Source organism: Bombina bombina, chromosome 5 (assembly GCF_027579735.1).
Source record: "Bombina bombina isolate aBomBom1 chromosome 5, aBomBom1.pri, whole genome shotgun sequence".
In the NCBI taxonomy this organism is placed as follows: Eukaryota; Metazoa; Chordata; class Amphibia; order Anura; family Bombinatoridae; genus Bombina; species Bombina bombina.
This window is the reverse complement of record NC_069503.1, coordinates 474,181,129-474,197,270: the sequence shown is the minus strand read 5'-3', so window position 1 is coordinate 474,197,270 and position 16,142 is coordinate 474,181,129. Positions and strand designations below refer to the sequence as shown.

The window sequence follows — 16,142 nt, the reverse complement described above, 5'->3', positions numbered from 1 at the left end:
CTGTGCACAGCCCTCTTCAGATCACCCCACAGATTTTTAATCGGATTCAGGTCTGGGCTCTGGCTGGGCCATTCCAAAACTTTAATCTTCTTCTGGTGAAGCCATTCCTTTGTTGATTTGGATGCATGCTTTGGGCCGTTATCATGCTGAAAGATGAAGTTCCTCTTCATGTTCAGCTTTCTAGCAGAAGCCTGAAAGTTTTGTGTCAATATTGACTGGTATTTGGAACTGTTCATAATTCCCTCTAGCTTAACTAAGGACCCAGTTCCAGCTGAAGAAAAACAGCCCCAAAGCATGATGCTGCCACCACCATGCTTCACTGTGGGTATGGTGTTCTTTTGGTGATATGCAGTGTTGTTTTTGCGCCAAACATATCTTTTGGAATTATGACCAAAAAGTTCAACCTTGGTTTCATCAGACCAGAACACCTTTTCCCACATGCTTTTTGGGAGACTTCAGATGTGTTTTTGCAAAATGTAGCCTGGCTTTGATGTTTTTCTTCAGAAGAAAAGGCTTTTGTCTTGCCATTCTACCCCATAGCCCAGATATATGAAGAATACAGGAGATTGTTGTCACATGTACCATACAGCCAGTACTTGCCAGATATTCCTGCAGCTCCTTTAATGTTGCTGTAGGCCTCTTAGTAGCCTCCCAGACCAGTTTTCTTCTCGTCTTTTCATCAATTTTGGAGGGACGTCCAGTTCTTGGTAATGTCACTGTTGTGCCATATTTTCTCCACTTGATGATGACTGTCTTCACTGTGTTCCATGGTATATCTAATGCCTTGGAAATTCTTTTGTACCCTTCTCCGGACTGATACCTTTTAACAATGAGATCCCTCTGATGCTTTGGAAGCTCTCTGTGGACCATGGCTTTTGCTGTAGGATGCGACTAACAAAATGTCAGGAAAGACCAACTAGAGCAGCTGAACTTTATTTGGGGTTAATCAGAGGCACTTTAAATGATGACAGGTGTATGCTGACTCCTATTTAACATGATTTTGAATGTGATTGCTTAATTCTGATCACAGCTACATCCCCAGTTATAAGTTATAGTTTTTTTGGTTTTCTTCCCTCCACCTAAAATATTTCAGTTTGTTTTTCAATTGAGTTGTACAGTTTATAGGTCACATTAAAGGGACACTGTACCCAAATATTTTCTTTTGTAATTCAGAAAGAGCATGCAATTTTAAGCAACTTTCTAATTTACTCCTATTATCAATTTTTCTTTGTTCTCTTGCTATCATTATTTGAAAAAGAAGGCATCTAAGCTTTTTTGTTTCAGGACTCTGGACAGCACTTTTTTATTGGTGGATGAATTTATCCACCAATCAGCAAGGACAACCCAGGTTGTTCACCAAAAATGGGCCGGCATCTAAACTTACATTCTTGCATTTCAAATAAAGATACCAAGAGAATGAAGAAAATTTGATAATAGGAGTAAATTAGAAAGTTGCTTAAAATTTCATGCTCAATCTGAATCACAAAAGAAAATTTTTGGGTACAGTGTCTCTTTAAATGTGGAAAAAGTTCTGAAATGATTTATCTTTGTCTCATTTTTTACATCACAGAAACCTGACATTTTAACAGGGGTGTGTAGACTTTTTATATCCACTGTATGTGCAGCCACCTATCAGAAGCTACTGAGCCTATCTAGATATGCTTTTCAGGAAAGAATATCAAGAGAATGAAGCAAATTAGATAATAGAAGTAAATTTGAAAGTTGTTTAAAATTGTATTCTCTTTCTGAATCATGAATGTCCCTTTAATGTCCCTTTAACTCCTCAGGTGGCTATAGTTGTCTAATTGCAGACATCACCCCTAAAAATTAAAAGATAATTATTTTAGACTTTTTTTAGGCTGTCATGTCTGCAATTAAACAGCTCTAGCCACATGGGAAGTTAAAAGGGTACATAGAGTATACATTTGTACACCCCTTTGGCCATCAAATGAGGGGCTACACGCATTTCTAGCACAAAAGTGGAGTGGGTAGAAATTTACGGAATACGGTGCTTTGGTTAGAAAATATTTTTTCTATGTAAAGTGACATGTTCAAATATTTCTTACGCACTCAAATTGTGTGCTATATATTCATGTAGCCCCTTTTTTGATGCACCAAGGGGTGTAATTTCCAAAAATCTGCACCAGGGACAAAGCCGCTGTCAGAATCTTGTCTAGAATCTTGTTCATAAGGAACTCAGCTGCTTCCTCGTCACTCATCAGACGCTCAGCCATAATTCTCTTTACAAAGTGAATAGATATTTTGAAAGAAATTATGCTGCTAGAAAAGATATAATTTTTATTGCAAAAAAAATAAGCTTCAAATATACAGGGGTTTTGAAATACGGTAAGAGCTGCGCCCAGAGGGTGTTCTAAGCACCTTCCATGGGCACTAAAAGACTGATTATCGATATAGATATATATATATAATAAAAGCATATCTCTAACAGTGATTAATTTGTTATCACATGATCCAGGTGTTCATGTGATTACAAATATTATATCGGTATCCGTATAGTAAGGGAATGTCATTTTTCTTAGCTAGGTGATCACTCTGGTAATGCTGGTTACCACGGTGGTCATTTAGCCAATCTACTTAAATTGATATTTTTTTAAAATCAGGCACTAATTTATTGTCAGGAAATCAATTTTGGGGGTCTCTAGGCAATTTTGATCTGAATTTATGTGCCTTTAGAGACCCCCTTATCATTTTTTAAATTGTTTTTTGATGTATTTATTTTTAACTTTTAATTTTTTTAGTACACTTTAAAGACATGTATCATTGGAAAGGTGAGGCGGTGACCTTTCCAACAGTGTGTCTTGTGGGTCTGTAGCTGGTTAGATGCCCAAGATAACGGCATCTAAGCAGCATGCCCCCATCTCTCCATAAATGTCAATTGACAGTTGTAAATGAAGTTGTGTGATGACGTCATCACGCTCCATGTGAAGCCCCGAGCCTGCTCTTCAATATGAGGGCAAAGTCGGACAGGTAGAGGGAGATGGGACCCTCAGGCCCCCCTCAAGGTAAGTGAGTCCTAGCGACGGCATGGAGCCGTCTTTAGCACCTGAGGGTAAAACTTAGCGACGGCTCCATGCCGTCGTTAGCACTGAAAGGGTTAATACCTGCTTCTTCACAAATCCGTTTCATGGTTCATTTGGACTATTAGTCTTTGATATACCATAGTATTTTTATTTTTCATTTTCATGGGATCATTGGAACAACGACAAACTTTTCCCTTGTACCATCATGCTGTTGCAATATGCCATGTCAACATGAATTAATAATTTCTCTATTTAAACACTATGCAGCAAAGTTCAAGCTGCATAGACATAATATTTATACTACTTTAGGAGAAAGTAAAATTGAAGCAAAAGTATTAAAGGATCATTGTGCGACACAGATATTTCTCTATACATTATGAGTAATCACTTCATTTACTTACATTTTTTAATTGGCCCAAGAAGACACTTGTACAACCTTTTATGCTTTGCAAGCTTTGTAATAAAAGCATGGTAGCAGAGCCACTGGGCAGCTTCAAAGGGAAACGGACCACCTGCATTTTTAGTTCCAAGAATCACACCTGAGGGTTTTAAAATCACACAATTTACATTGACGTATGTAACTGTAAATATGTTATATACCAGGTTAACTAAAATGTTACCTAGAAGTGTAGCAAAAATATAGATCTAAAAAACATAATTTATGCTTCCCAGATAAATCCCTTTCCTTCCTGGCAGGGAGAGTCCACAACTTCATTCCTTACTGTTGGGAAATAAAACACCTAGCCACCAGGAGGAGGAAAAGACACCCCAGACAAAGGCTTAAATATCCCTCCCACTTCCCCCTATCCCCAGTCATTCTGCCGAGGGAACAAGGACAAGTAGGAGAAACATCAGGGTATAAAGGTGCCAGAAGAAATAATATAAAAAGGGAGCCGCCCATCAAAAAATAAATGACGGGCGGGGGTTGTGGACTCTCCCAGTCAGGAAGGAAAGGAATTTTTCTGGTAAGCATAAATTATGTTTTCTTTCCATAAGGCAGGGAGAGTCCACGACTTGATTCCTTACTGTTGAGAAAAATATACCCAAGCTCCAGAGGACACTGAATCAACGGGAGGGAACAAATAAAGAGGTGGACCCTATATTGAGGGCACCACAGCCTGCAAAACTTTTCTCCTGAAAGCTGCTTAAGCCGAAGCAAACACATCAAATTTGTAAAATTTAGAAAAAGTGTGTAAGGACCAGGTAGTCGCCCCAGAGAATCTAGATTTTGATGAATGAAGGGACCCTGTATCAGCAGATCTCTGCGACAAGGTAACCTCCACTGAGGAGATGAGGACATCCCCACCAGATCCGCAAACCACATCCTTCACAGCCACGATGGAGCGATCAGAATCACTGATGCTCGCTCCTGCTTGATGCGAGCCATCATACGAGGGAGAAGCGGTAATGGAGGTAAATATATATATGAGTCTGAACCTCCATGGTACTGATAGGGCATCTATCAATTCCGCCTGAGTATCCCTGAACCTTGACCTGTACCTGGGTAGCTTGGTATTGAGGCGGGATGCCATGAGATCCATCTCCGGCATATCCCCACTCGCTATATATCTCTGCAAACACATCGGGTGGAGAGACCATTCCCCTGGGTGAAAGTATTGCCTTCTGATGAAGTCCGCTTCCCGGTTGTCCACACCTGGAATGTGGATCGCTGACAGCCTACATCTGTGAGTCTCTGCCCACTCTAGTATCTGAGATACTTCTCTCATCGCCAAGGAACTTCTCGTTCCTCCCCCCCCCCCGATGGTTGATTTAGGCAACCAAGGTTACAGTATCTCACAAAAGTGAGTACACCCCTCACATTTTTGTAAATATTTTATTATATCTTTTCATGTGACAACACTGAAGAAATTACACTTTGTGAGTGTACAGCCTGTATAACAGTGTAAATTTGCTGTCCCCTCAAAATAACTGAACACACAGCCATTAATGTCTAAACCATTGGAAACAAAAGTGAGTACACCCCTAAGTGGAAATGTCCAAATTGGGCCCAATTAGCCATTTTCCCTCCCTGGTGTCATGTGACTCTTAGTGTTACAAGGTCTCAGGTGTGAATGGGGAGCAGGTGTGTTAAATTTGGTGTTATCGCTCTCACACTCTCTCATACTTGTCACTGGAAGTTCAACATGGCACCTCATGGCAAAGAACTCCCTGAGGATCTGAAAAAAAGAATTGTTGCTCTACATAAATATGGCCTAGGCTATAAGAAGATTGCCAAGATCCTGAAACTGAGCTGCAGCACGTTGGGCAAGACCATACAGTGGTTTCACAGGACAGGTTCCACTCAGAACAGGCCTCGTCATGGTCGACCAAAGAGGTTGAGTTGCCATGCTCAACGTCATATCCAGAGGTCGTTTTTGGAAATAGACGTATGAGTGCTGCCAGCATTGCTGCAGAGGTTAAAGGGGTGGCGGGTCAGCCTGTCAGTGCTCAGACCATACGCCACACACTGCATAAAATTAGTAGGCAAGGCTGTCATCCGAGAAGGAAGCCTCTTCTAAAGATAATGCACAAGAAAGCCTGCAAACAGTTTGCTGAAGACAAGCAGACTACGGACATGGATTACTGGAACCATGTCCTGTGGTCCGATGAGACCAAGATAAACTTATTTGGTTCAGATGGTGTCAAGCGTTTGTGGCGGCAACCAGGTGAAGAGTACAAAGACAAGTGTGTCTTGCGTACAGTCAAGCATGGTGGAGGGAGTGTCATGGTCTTGGCCTGCATGAGTGCTGCCGGCACTGGGGAGCTACAGTTCATTGAGTGAAACATGAATGCTAACATGTACTGTGACATACTGAAGCAGAGCATGATCCCCTCCCTACGGAGACTGGGCTGCAGGGCAGTATTCCAACATGAAAATGACCCCAAACACACCTCCAAGATGACCACTACCTTGCTAAAGAAGCTGAGGGTAAAGGTGATGGACTGGCAAAGCATGTCTCCAGACCTAAACCCTATTGGACATCTGTGGGGCATCCTCAAACGGAAGGTGGGGGAGCGCAAGGTCTCTAACATCCACCAGCTCCGTGATGTCATCATGGAGGAGTGGAAGAGGACTCCAGTGGCAACCTGTGAAGCTCTTGTGAACTCCATGCCCAAGAGGGTTAAGGCAGTGCTGGAAAATAATGGTGGCCACACAAAATATTGACACTTTCGGCCCAATTTGGACATTTCCACTTAGGGGTGTACTCACTTTTGTTGCCAACAGTTTAGACATTAATGGCTGTGTGTTGAGTTATTTTGAGGGGACAGCAAATGTACACTGTTATACAGGTTGTACACTCACTACTTTATATTGTAGCAAAGTGTCATTTGTTCAGTGTTGTCACATGACAAGAAATAATAAAATATTTACAAAAATGTGAGGGGTGTACTCACTTTTGTGAGATACTGTATATTGTCTGATTGGAATCTGATAAACTGGGACAAACCCAGAAGGGGCCAAGCCTTCAAAGTATTAAAGATTGCCAAGAGTTCCAATATATTGATCGTAAGGGAGGACTGCTTCTGAGTCCACAGCCCTTGTGCCATCTTGGCACCCCAAACGGCTCCCCAGCCGGAAAGGCTTGCATCCATAGTCACAATCTCCAAGGACGGTCTCAAGAAGCACGTGCCTTGGGACAGATGATCTAGACAGAGCCACCAAGAGAGCGAGTCTCTCGACAAGTTGTCCAGCAGAATTTGTTGAGACAGATATCAATAGTCGCTGTTCCATTGTCTCAGCATGCATAGTTGTAAGGGTCTGAGATGGAATCTGGCAAAAGGAATGATGTCCATACAGAACACCATGAGTCCGATCACCTCCATACACTGAGCCACTGAGGGTCTCAAGGAGGCCTGGAGGGCAAGACATGCAGTAGTTAGCTTGCAACGTCTCTGATCTGTGAGGAATATTCTCATGGATATGGAGTCTATTATTGTTCCCAGGAAATTCACCCTTGTACTTGGAGTAAGAGAACTATATTCCAAGTTTATCTTCCATCCATGTGATCGAAGATTGAGAAGGGACAGTGAATGTTCTTCCGCTAGACGAAAAGATAGTGCCTCGTGTTCTGGCAACAGCTAGAAGAGCCCCCAGAACCTTCGTAAATATCCTTGAAGCAGTAGCTAGGTCGAACGGAAGAGCTATGAACTGGAAGTGCTGGTCCAGAAAGGCAAACCTCAGGAACTGAAAATGTTCCCTGTGTATCGGAACTTGAAGGTATGTATCCTTCAGGTCAGGCCTTCTTGAACCAGAGGACAGATTGACTGTATTGTCTCAATCTTGAAAGAGGGAACACTCAGAAACTTGTTTATGCATTTTAGATCCAGAATTGGAACCACGAAAAGGTTTGAATAAAACCCCAAACCTCTTCTGCTGAAGGTGCCGGGACAATTACTCCTAGAGAGATCTTGTACGCAACCTAAGAAGGCAGCCCTCTTTTCTGGTCTTGTAGACAGACTGGAGAGTAGGAATCTGCCTCTGGGCGGATGAGACTTAAATCCTATCCTGTATCCTTGAGATACAACCTCCAGGACCCAAGGATCCTGTACATCCTGGAACCAAGCGTCAAAAAAACAAACATAATTTATGCTTACCTGATAAATTTATTTCTCTTGTAGTGTAGTCAGTCCACGGGTCATCCATTACTTATGGGATTATATCTCTTCCCCAACAGGAAGTTGCAAGAGGATCACCCAAGCAGAGCTGCTATATAGCTCCTCCCCTCACATGTCATATCCAGTCATTCGACCGAAACAAGACGAGAAAGGAGAAACCATAGGGTGCAGTGGTGACTGGAGTTTAATTAAACATTTAGATCTGCCTAAAAGACAGGACGGGCCGAGGACTGACTACACTACAAGAGAAATAAATTTATCAGGTAAGCATAAATTATGTTTTCTCTTGTTAAGTGTAGTCAGTCCACGGGTCATCCATTACTTATGGGATACTAATACCAAAGCTAAAGTACACGGATGAAGGGAGGGACAAGGCAGGAACTTTAAACGGAGGGAACCACTGCCTGAAGTACCTTTCTCCCAAAAATAGCCTTCGAAGAAGCCAAAGTGTCAAATTTGAAAAACTTTGAAAAAGTGTGAAGTGAAGACCAAGTCGCAGCCTTGCAAATCTGTTCAACAGAAGCCTCATTTTTAAAGGCCCAGGTGGAAGCCACAGCTCTAGTAGAATGAGCTGTAATTCTTTCAGGAGGCTGCTGTCCAGCAGTCTCATAGGCTAAACGTAATATGCTACGAAGCCAAAAAGAGAGAGAGGTAGCCGAAGCCTTTTGACCTCTCCTCTGTCCAGAGTAAACGACAAACAGGGAAGAAGTTTGACGAAAATCCTTAGTTGCCTGCAAATAGAACTTCAGGGCACGGACTACGTCCAGCTTATGCAAAAGTCGTTCCTTCTTTGAAGAAGGGTTAGGACACAATGATGGAACAACAATCTCTTGATTGATATTCCTGTTAGAAACTACATTAGGTAAGAACCCAGGTTTAGTACGCAGAACTACCTTGTCTGAATGAAAAATCAGATAAGGAGAATCACAATGTAAGGCAGATAACTCAGAGACTCTTCGAGCCGAGGAAATAGCCATCAAAAGATGGCTATTTCTTAGAAAGGATTTAATTTTCTTATCCATAGGCTCTCTAAAAGAAGAACTATTCTCCAGATGAATAGTAGTACGCTTAGCTAGCATAGAAATAGCACCATCCACCTTAGGGATGGAGCCCCTGTCTAATTTATGGATCTTAGGTTCCTCAGGGAGTGTAGCCTCTGGAACCTCTAGCGTAGACAGAACCTCCTTTAACAAAAACTGCAGATGCTCAATTTTAAATCTAAAAAGAGGGTTCCTCCGCTGAAGGAGATTTAGAAACTAAAGTCTCCAACTCAGAAAGTTCAACCTTTGAAGCTACAGGGGTTAACTCATCCTCGGATACCTGGGACATAGTAACTAAATCAGACAAATATTTAGATGACTCTAGGTCAGGAGAACTATGTTTAACCTTTCTCTTACGTTTGCTAGAGCAGGGTAAGGCACTCAGGGCCGCAGACACCGCCGATTTTAACTGCGCAGTAAAGTCATCCGGAAAAACGTCCCCTCCAGATGGAGGACTAGTTGAGCCGCGGTGAACTGCATGTGGAGCGGGTAGAGTAGAAAAGGTAGTAATCTCTCGGGACCCAGATTCCTGAGAGGTAGACGACTCAGAAGGGCTAATAGTGCTATGAGTATTAGCAGGCTTGTCTCCCTTCTTACAAAACAACAACAAGTATTGGCGCACATCCAAACACTTAAGTCCACATATTTATAACATATTAACATATGCTGCAAAAAATATTTTTGCTTGCTAAATATTATTAAAATTGTTCAAATAAAATTGGGATCATTGTTACGCAATATTATTAACATATATTTATGCTGCAAAATTTTTTGCCTGTATGCATTTACATTTTTTAAATAAAGTTGGGATCTTAGTCACACAGTATGGCCATATTCTGCTAAGCCAGTCACCACTTACAAGGTGACCCAAAATAGACTGGTCCTAACACTAATCAGTTTAGCTTTGCTGGGCTGAATCATTCGATTCTAATATTCAAATACAGAATTCCAACACTGCAGTACTATGCCTCAAATCATGACTGCACAGAATTTTAATAACATTTAGCAAGCAAAAATATTTTTTGCAGCATATATAAATATGTTATAAATATGTGGACTTATGTGCGTCAATACTTGGTTGTTGTTTTGTAATTATTTTGGTCATTTTGGCAGCACTCCCACAATATGTGTGCCAATATATAAAATGTATTTTTGTGTGCTTAACCAAACCCCCTTGTTGTTGTCTCCCTTCTTAGACTTAAAGGACCAGTCAACATAGTAGATTTGCATAATCAACAAATGCAAGATAACAAGACAATACAATAGCATTTACTCTGAATATCAAATAAGTAGTAGATTTTTTTCTAAAAAATTTCAAAGTTATGTATATTTCCACTCCCCCTGTACCATGTGATAGCAATCAGCCAATCACAAATGCATATACGTATAGTCAGTGAATTTTTGCACATGCTCAGTAGGAGCTGGTGACTCAAAAAGTGTAAATATAAAAGAATGTGCACATTTTTTTTTTAATTGAAGTAAAATGGAAAATTATTTAAAATTACATGCTGTATCTGAATCATGAAAATTTAATTTGACCTGAGTGTCCCTTTAAGAACAGTGCTTAGGCAAATGGAACAAAATTGAGCAGCCGGGCAAACCACGGGCTCCTCACAATATAAACAGGAATTATTAATCAGTACAGAAGGAGCGGAACCTTCTAATGTAGTATCCTCCATAGCTAAAAAATATTCACAGAAGGACAGAGAAAAAGTAAATGCTTTTATTAAAAAAAACTGCACTTTTATAATCCCAATGGCTGGGGCACTCACCACCTCCTAGACCCAGACAGCTAACAGTGAAAACACTCTCCTTAGGAGTGATGTCCGCAGCAGGATCGTAGGAAACGAAAAGAGCACCCGGTCACGTGGAGCGTAGGACAGGACTTTCCCTGCTATGAAAAAAGGCACTAAACTATTATGAGCTGCGCAACACTCAAAAATGAAAGTGAAACCTGTTTGGTCCAAACCAAAAGCACACAGTCTATGAGCTCAAAAAACTCTCACATTAAAGAAGTTATAAATAACCCCTAGCTGTTCAAATAATCTCCCTGAAGGAGATATTAACCCTTGATCTTATCGAGGTATAAAGGAGCCACACTGTGACCCTGTATAGAAAAAGTGTATAGATAAAAAGGTCTTACCCTCCAGGATCCATGCTGTGGAACAGGCAAAGCCTCTTAAGTGTGACCGTCTTGCAGCGATGCTTCTGACATGGACTTGAGTGTGTTACAGCAAGCAGTAAAACTCGTCAACACTGGTTGCTCAGGAGCTGTTAGGCGACAGTCTGGATGGGTTCGCAGAAATATTTTCCCTGCATATCCAGATTCTAACTTTCATCAATACTCTCACTGAGAGGTTGACATGATTACTTAAAACTTCAGTCCTTTCTTGAAGGGAACATACCCATTGCAGGACTATCCAAATCTTCTGACACTTCTCTGCCACCTCCTATAGTGACGAAAGGCAAAGAATGACTGGGGGATAGGGGAAGTGGGAGGGATATTTAAGCCATTAGCTAGGGTGTCTTTGCCTTCTCCTGGTGGCCAGGTGTTGTATTTCCCAACAGTAAGGAAGGAAGTCGTGGACTCTCCCTGCCTTATGGAAGGAAAACAGTGTAATACAATTCTGTTTTTTTTAAAAAAAAAAAAGGAATACAGAATTAAACACTTTCTAAATATTTTAAATGTATTGTTATAGACATATAGACAATTATTTTGTAAAAAAAATCTCCAGTATTATAAGTACTTTTACAAATAAGGAATAGTGTTGGCAGTTTATAAAACGATATACTGTATATATTGACAGCTGTAAATGAGCTTGTTTTCTATGTTACAGATCCTATCACTTTCACTATACATCACTGTGACAAAAAACCCCAGTCTCTCTTGTCTGATATATTTTATAGCAAAATAAGGAAAAAGTCATGTGATCAATAGTGTCAGGCAGTTCCTAGAGGTCCCCAACATAACTGACTGCAAGAAGCAAATAGATACTCTACAAAGATACGTTTACCTCACTTCTAAAAGACTGGATTTCTACCTAGACATGAGCCTAATATAAGAGTCTGGCTCTACCTAAATACCTTTAATTCTATCTTTTGTTTTTATAAACATCAGGTGTATTCTATGTTGCAAGATGGCATAATTTTCTCTTGCTAACTTCTCTTTAAAATATCCAGTTGGACTTTTGGACAAATCTTTTTTTTCCAGCTGAGAACTGCAAGATGACCTAAAGACAGGGCTTATATAGAAGTGGTTCATTTAAATAGCTCTGACACCTTGACACATCTTATCAATGCAAGTCTGACTTCTGAGCATTCTTGGAATATAAAATACCATTATTCCTTTCTATTAACCTTCCTATAACATCTTGCACCCTGCATTGTACTTCATGATTTTTTCTTATCTTTATGTTATAGTGCTAAGTTGTACAATGCTGTGAACAGACAGATGGCTTTTCTCCTTTTTTTGCTTTATTATTATTTTATTATACTTTTTTTATGAAGCGCCAACATATTCCGCAGCGCTGTCCATGGATACAATTCATTTAAATAAAACAATATAAGACTTGTAAGAGACAGGACAACATTTTTCAAACACATACAGGAGGGATTGAGGGCCCTTATAAAATTTGCACAAAAAAAATAAAAAATTTAAAAAAACAATAGATGTGTATTGTGAGGATTTTAGATCTTCCTTACTTCATTATTCTATGGGTACATTTTGAGTTCTATGTCCCTTTAAGTCATAACCTAATTTGCCAGAAATGGGTGCTGCAATAAAGTATTGACATCACATACTTGTTTATACCGGACACTGTTAATTCTCAAACAAAGGAATCCCCTACAAAGTTCTGAAGTTCATACTCTGTATTAGCATCGGCTAATTGCAACATAATGTAGCAACTGACAATACCTGAACGGAGCATAGAGAAGAAATGCTGCATGTATAGTTTACAGAACTGAATCGATTGGTTTACACAGCTATTGTGCTTACCTTTATTTCTGCCTTTTAATGTAGCGTAACAACAAGGTGCCATGTCAGATATCACAGTAAGAAAGTAGGATGGGTTGTTTTTCACACTTTGATTAAAAGGAAGCTGTAAAACACACGCATGGAACCTAAAATGGTAAAGTATAACCTTAATAACCAAGCGGAAAGGATTTCCATAGTAAACATTAGGAGCATTTGAAGATAAGATATTAAAACCATTTGCAGTGAAACTGTAGTGATGGGTACCCATGGCACTGAGCTTTCACAATATCAGTGACATCTCGAAGACAGGTGAGTGGCAACATTTTGGTTAAAGGGACATTCTAGTCAAAAATAAACTTTCATGATTCAGATAGGGCATACAATTTTAAACAACTTTCCAATCTACTTTTAACATCAAATTTGATTTGATCTCTTGGTATTTATTCTTTGTTGAAAGTTAAACCTAGGTAGGCTCATATGCTAATTTTAAGCCCCTGAAGGCCGCTTCTTATCTCTTATCTGTTATATATAACATTGTGCTCACTCCCATGTAGTTACCTAGGAGTAAGCATTGGTAGGCTAAATTGCAAGTCTGTCAAAAAAACTGAAATAAGGGGGCAGCCTGCAGAGACTTAGATACAAGGTAATCACAGAGGAAAAAAGTATTTTAATATAACCGTGTTGATTATGCAAAACTAGAGAATAGGTAATAAAGGAATTATCTATCTTTTTAAACAATAAAAATTCTGGAGCAGACAGTCCCTTTAAGATTCAGGATAGGCTTAGGGTTAACCCCCTGAATCCATCTCGCAACCCACTCTGACATTAAAATTAGTTCATGGTAGTTTGCACACCCAATGGCCATCTCAGGTGAGATGTTGGTACTCCAAGTTTGCATCAATTTTATATCACAGCTGTGACTCTATGGTAGCTGCAACATTACTAGACCAGCAAAAGGTATAAATAGTATTATATAAAGACATTTAGAAGCATGAAAGGCTACAGCTATTACACTCCAAATGCTTCAATAACTACAGTAAAATCATTTTGGTGGTTTACAAGTAGCTTGTAATCACAACAAACAAAACAAAAAAAAAAGAAGTAATTACAATTTTGTAATATTAAAGCAAACAACAAAAGATGAAATAAACACTGTTTAAAATATTTGGTGTACACAACTAAAATAGTTACGGCTGCAGTATAGGTAAAATTATATTATATATAGACTGATATGTTATTTTGGGTTTAAGGTATTTTCAGATTGGTTATATTCACCATTGCCTGTATAGTAACCATTAATCAAATTAACTTTATTTAAAAATAACATTAAACACCTCTTGCTTTTGAGTAAAAATGGTGCTTGTCCCACACTCCCTAGAGAGGCCTGAAAGCAAATGATGTAACCCGTAAATAAAAAACTGTAGTTGGTTTAGGAAATTTAAAGCATTTTTAAAATCTTAAAGGGACACTGAACCCAAACCTTTTCTTTCATGATTCAGATAGAGCATGCAATTTTAAGCAACTTTCTAATTTACTCCTATTATCAATTTTTTTTCATTCTCTTGTTATCTTTATTTAAAAAGCAGGAATGTGATGCATAGGAGCTGGCCCATTTTTGGTTGAGAACCTGGGTTATGCTTGCTTATTGGTGGGTAAATGTAAGCCTCCAATAAGCAAGCGCTATCCATGGTGCTGAACCTAAAATGGGCTGGCTGCTAAGATTTACATTCATGGTTTTCAAATAAATATAGCAAGAGAAAAAATTGATAATAGGAGTAAATTCGAAAGTTGCTTAAAATTGCTTGCTCTATTTGAATCATAAAAGAAAAAAATGTGGGTTCAGTTTTCCTTTAATTGCAGATTTTGCTTTCTGGCCTTTCAAAATGTGTTTAATATAACTTTAAGGGTGATGAACTATATTTTTCCACTTCCATAGTGTCTTATAATCTCTCTGCACATTTATTCAACCTTGAATAGGATGTAAACATTAACTACAAGCTTTTTTTAAAGTTAGGAATAATCATCCATGCAAAACCCTTCCTGAGCAAGAGAAGTACAGATCAAAGTGCACATTTATATTGCAGTTTTCTAGGCAATAATAGAATATATCAAGTGTTAAAAATAAACTCAAAACGTGTTTTGTCTAGTAAATGTGCTAATAGACGTATATGGCACAAGATGGATAACTAAGTCTTTTATTTATTAAATGTAGGTAAATTGCTAGCTTTCATCTGAGTGATCTCAAGTCTAGAAAAACATAATTTATGTAAGAACTTACCTGATAAATTAATTTCTTTCAAAGTGGCAAGAATCCATGAGCTAGTGACATATGGGATATACATTCCTACCAGGAGGGGGCAAATTTTCCCAAACCTCAAAATGCCTATAAATACACCTCACTCATACCTTTAACGTTTAGCCAAGAAGTGAGGTGTAAAAAAAAAAAAAAAAAGAAGAAGAAGTAAAAAGCATACAAAAAGAGTATCTGGAAAAAATAATGTGCTTTGTACAAAAAAAACATAATCACAAAAAATTGGGTGGGTCTCATGGACTCTTGCCACTATGAAATTAAAGAATTTATCAGGTAAGTTCTTACATAAATCATGTTTTCTTTTATGTAAGTGGCATGAGTCCATGAGCTAGTGATGTGGAAGTCCACGAGTCACTAGAGAGGGAGGGATAAAATAAAAACAGCTATTTCCACTGAGAAATTAAATCCCAAAAAATAATTAAGTTTTCTTAAAAATTAAAAAAAAAAAAATTAAATCAAAGGCATTAGAATCAAAGTGAGACAACTGCCTGAAGAACCTTTCTACCAAAGGCTGCTTCCGAAGAAGCAAACACATAAAAATGGCAACATTTTGTAAAAGTATGCAAAGACCACCAAGTTGCTGCTTTGCAAATTTGATCAACTGAAGCTTCATTCTTGAGAGCCCAAGAAGTGGAAACTGATCTAGTAGAGTGAGCTGTAATTCTCTGAGGCAGAGACTGCCCCACCTCCAAATAAGCTTTGTTAAACAAAAGTCTCAACCAAGAAGCCAGAGAAGTAACAGAGGCTTTCTGACCTTTCCTGGATCAAGAAAAAAAGAACAAATAGACTAGAAGTCTTTCTGAAATCTTTAGTAGCCTCAACATAATATTTCAAACCTATTACCACATCCAAAGAATGTAAAGACCTTCCAAGAGTATTTGTTAGGATTAGGACACAAAGAATGAACAACAATTTCCTTATTTTTAATGAAGTCCGCAAAACAGCTTTATCTTAATGGAAAATGGTAATTAATGTCCAGAAAATGCATAGGCTCAAAAGGAGGAGCCTGAAAAATCTCAAAAAACAAAATTGAGAAATAGATTTAAAAACAGGTTTAGTATGAAACAAAGCCTGAACAAAACAGTGAATATCAGGAAGTTTAGCAATCTTTCTATGAAATAAGACAGAAAGAGCAGGAATTTGTCCTTCAAAGTATT

General features: G+C 38.9%; 1 protein-coding gene across 1 annotated transcript in view; it reads right to left on the bottom strand.

Moving 5' to 3' along the window:
* Positions 1-16,142, bottom strand: part of TERT (telomerase reverse transcriptase) — a 287,147-nt gene that overhangs the window by 4,785 nt on the left and 266,220 nt on the right. The window contains exons 14-15 of the mRNA XM_053715763.1: positions 12,696-12,820; positions 3,443-3,580 (exon numbers count right to left, since the gene is read on the bottom strand). Of these exons, the coding sequence (XP_053571738.1) occupies positions 3,443-3,580; positions 12,696-12,820 (263 nt within the window). The remainder of the gene's footprint in view (positions 1-3,442; positions 3,581-12,695; positions 12,821-16,142) is intronic.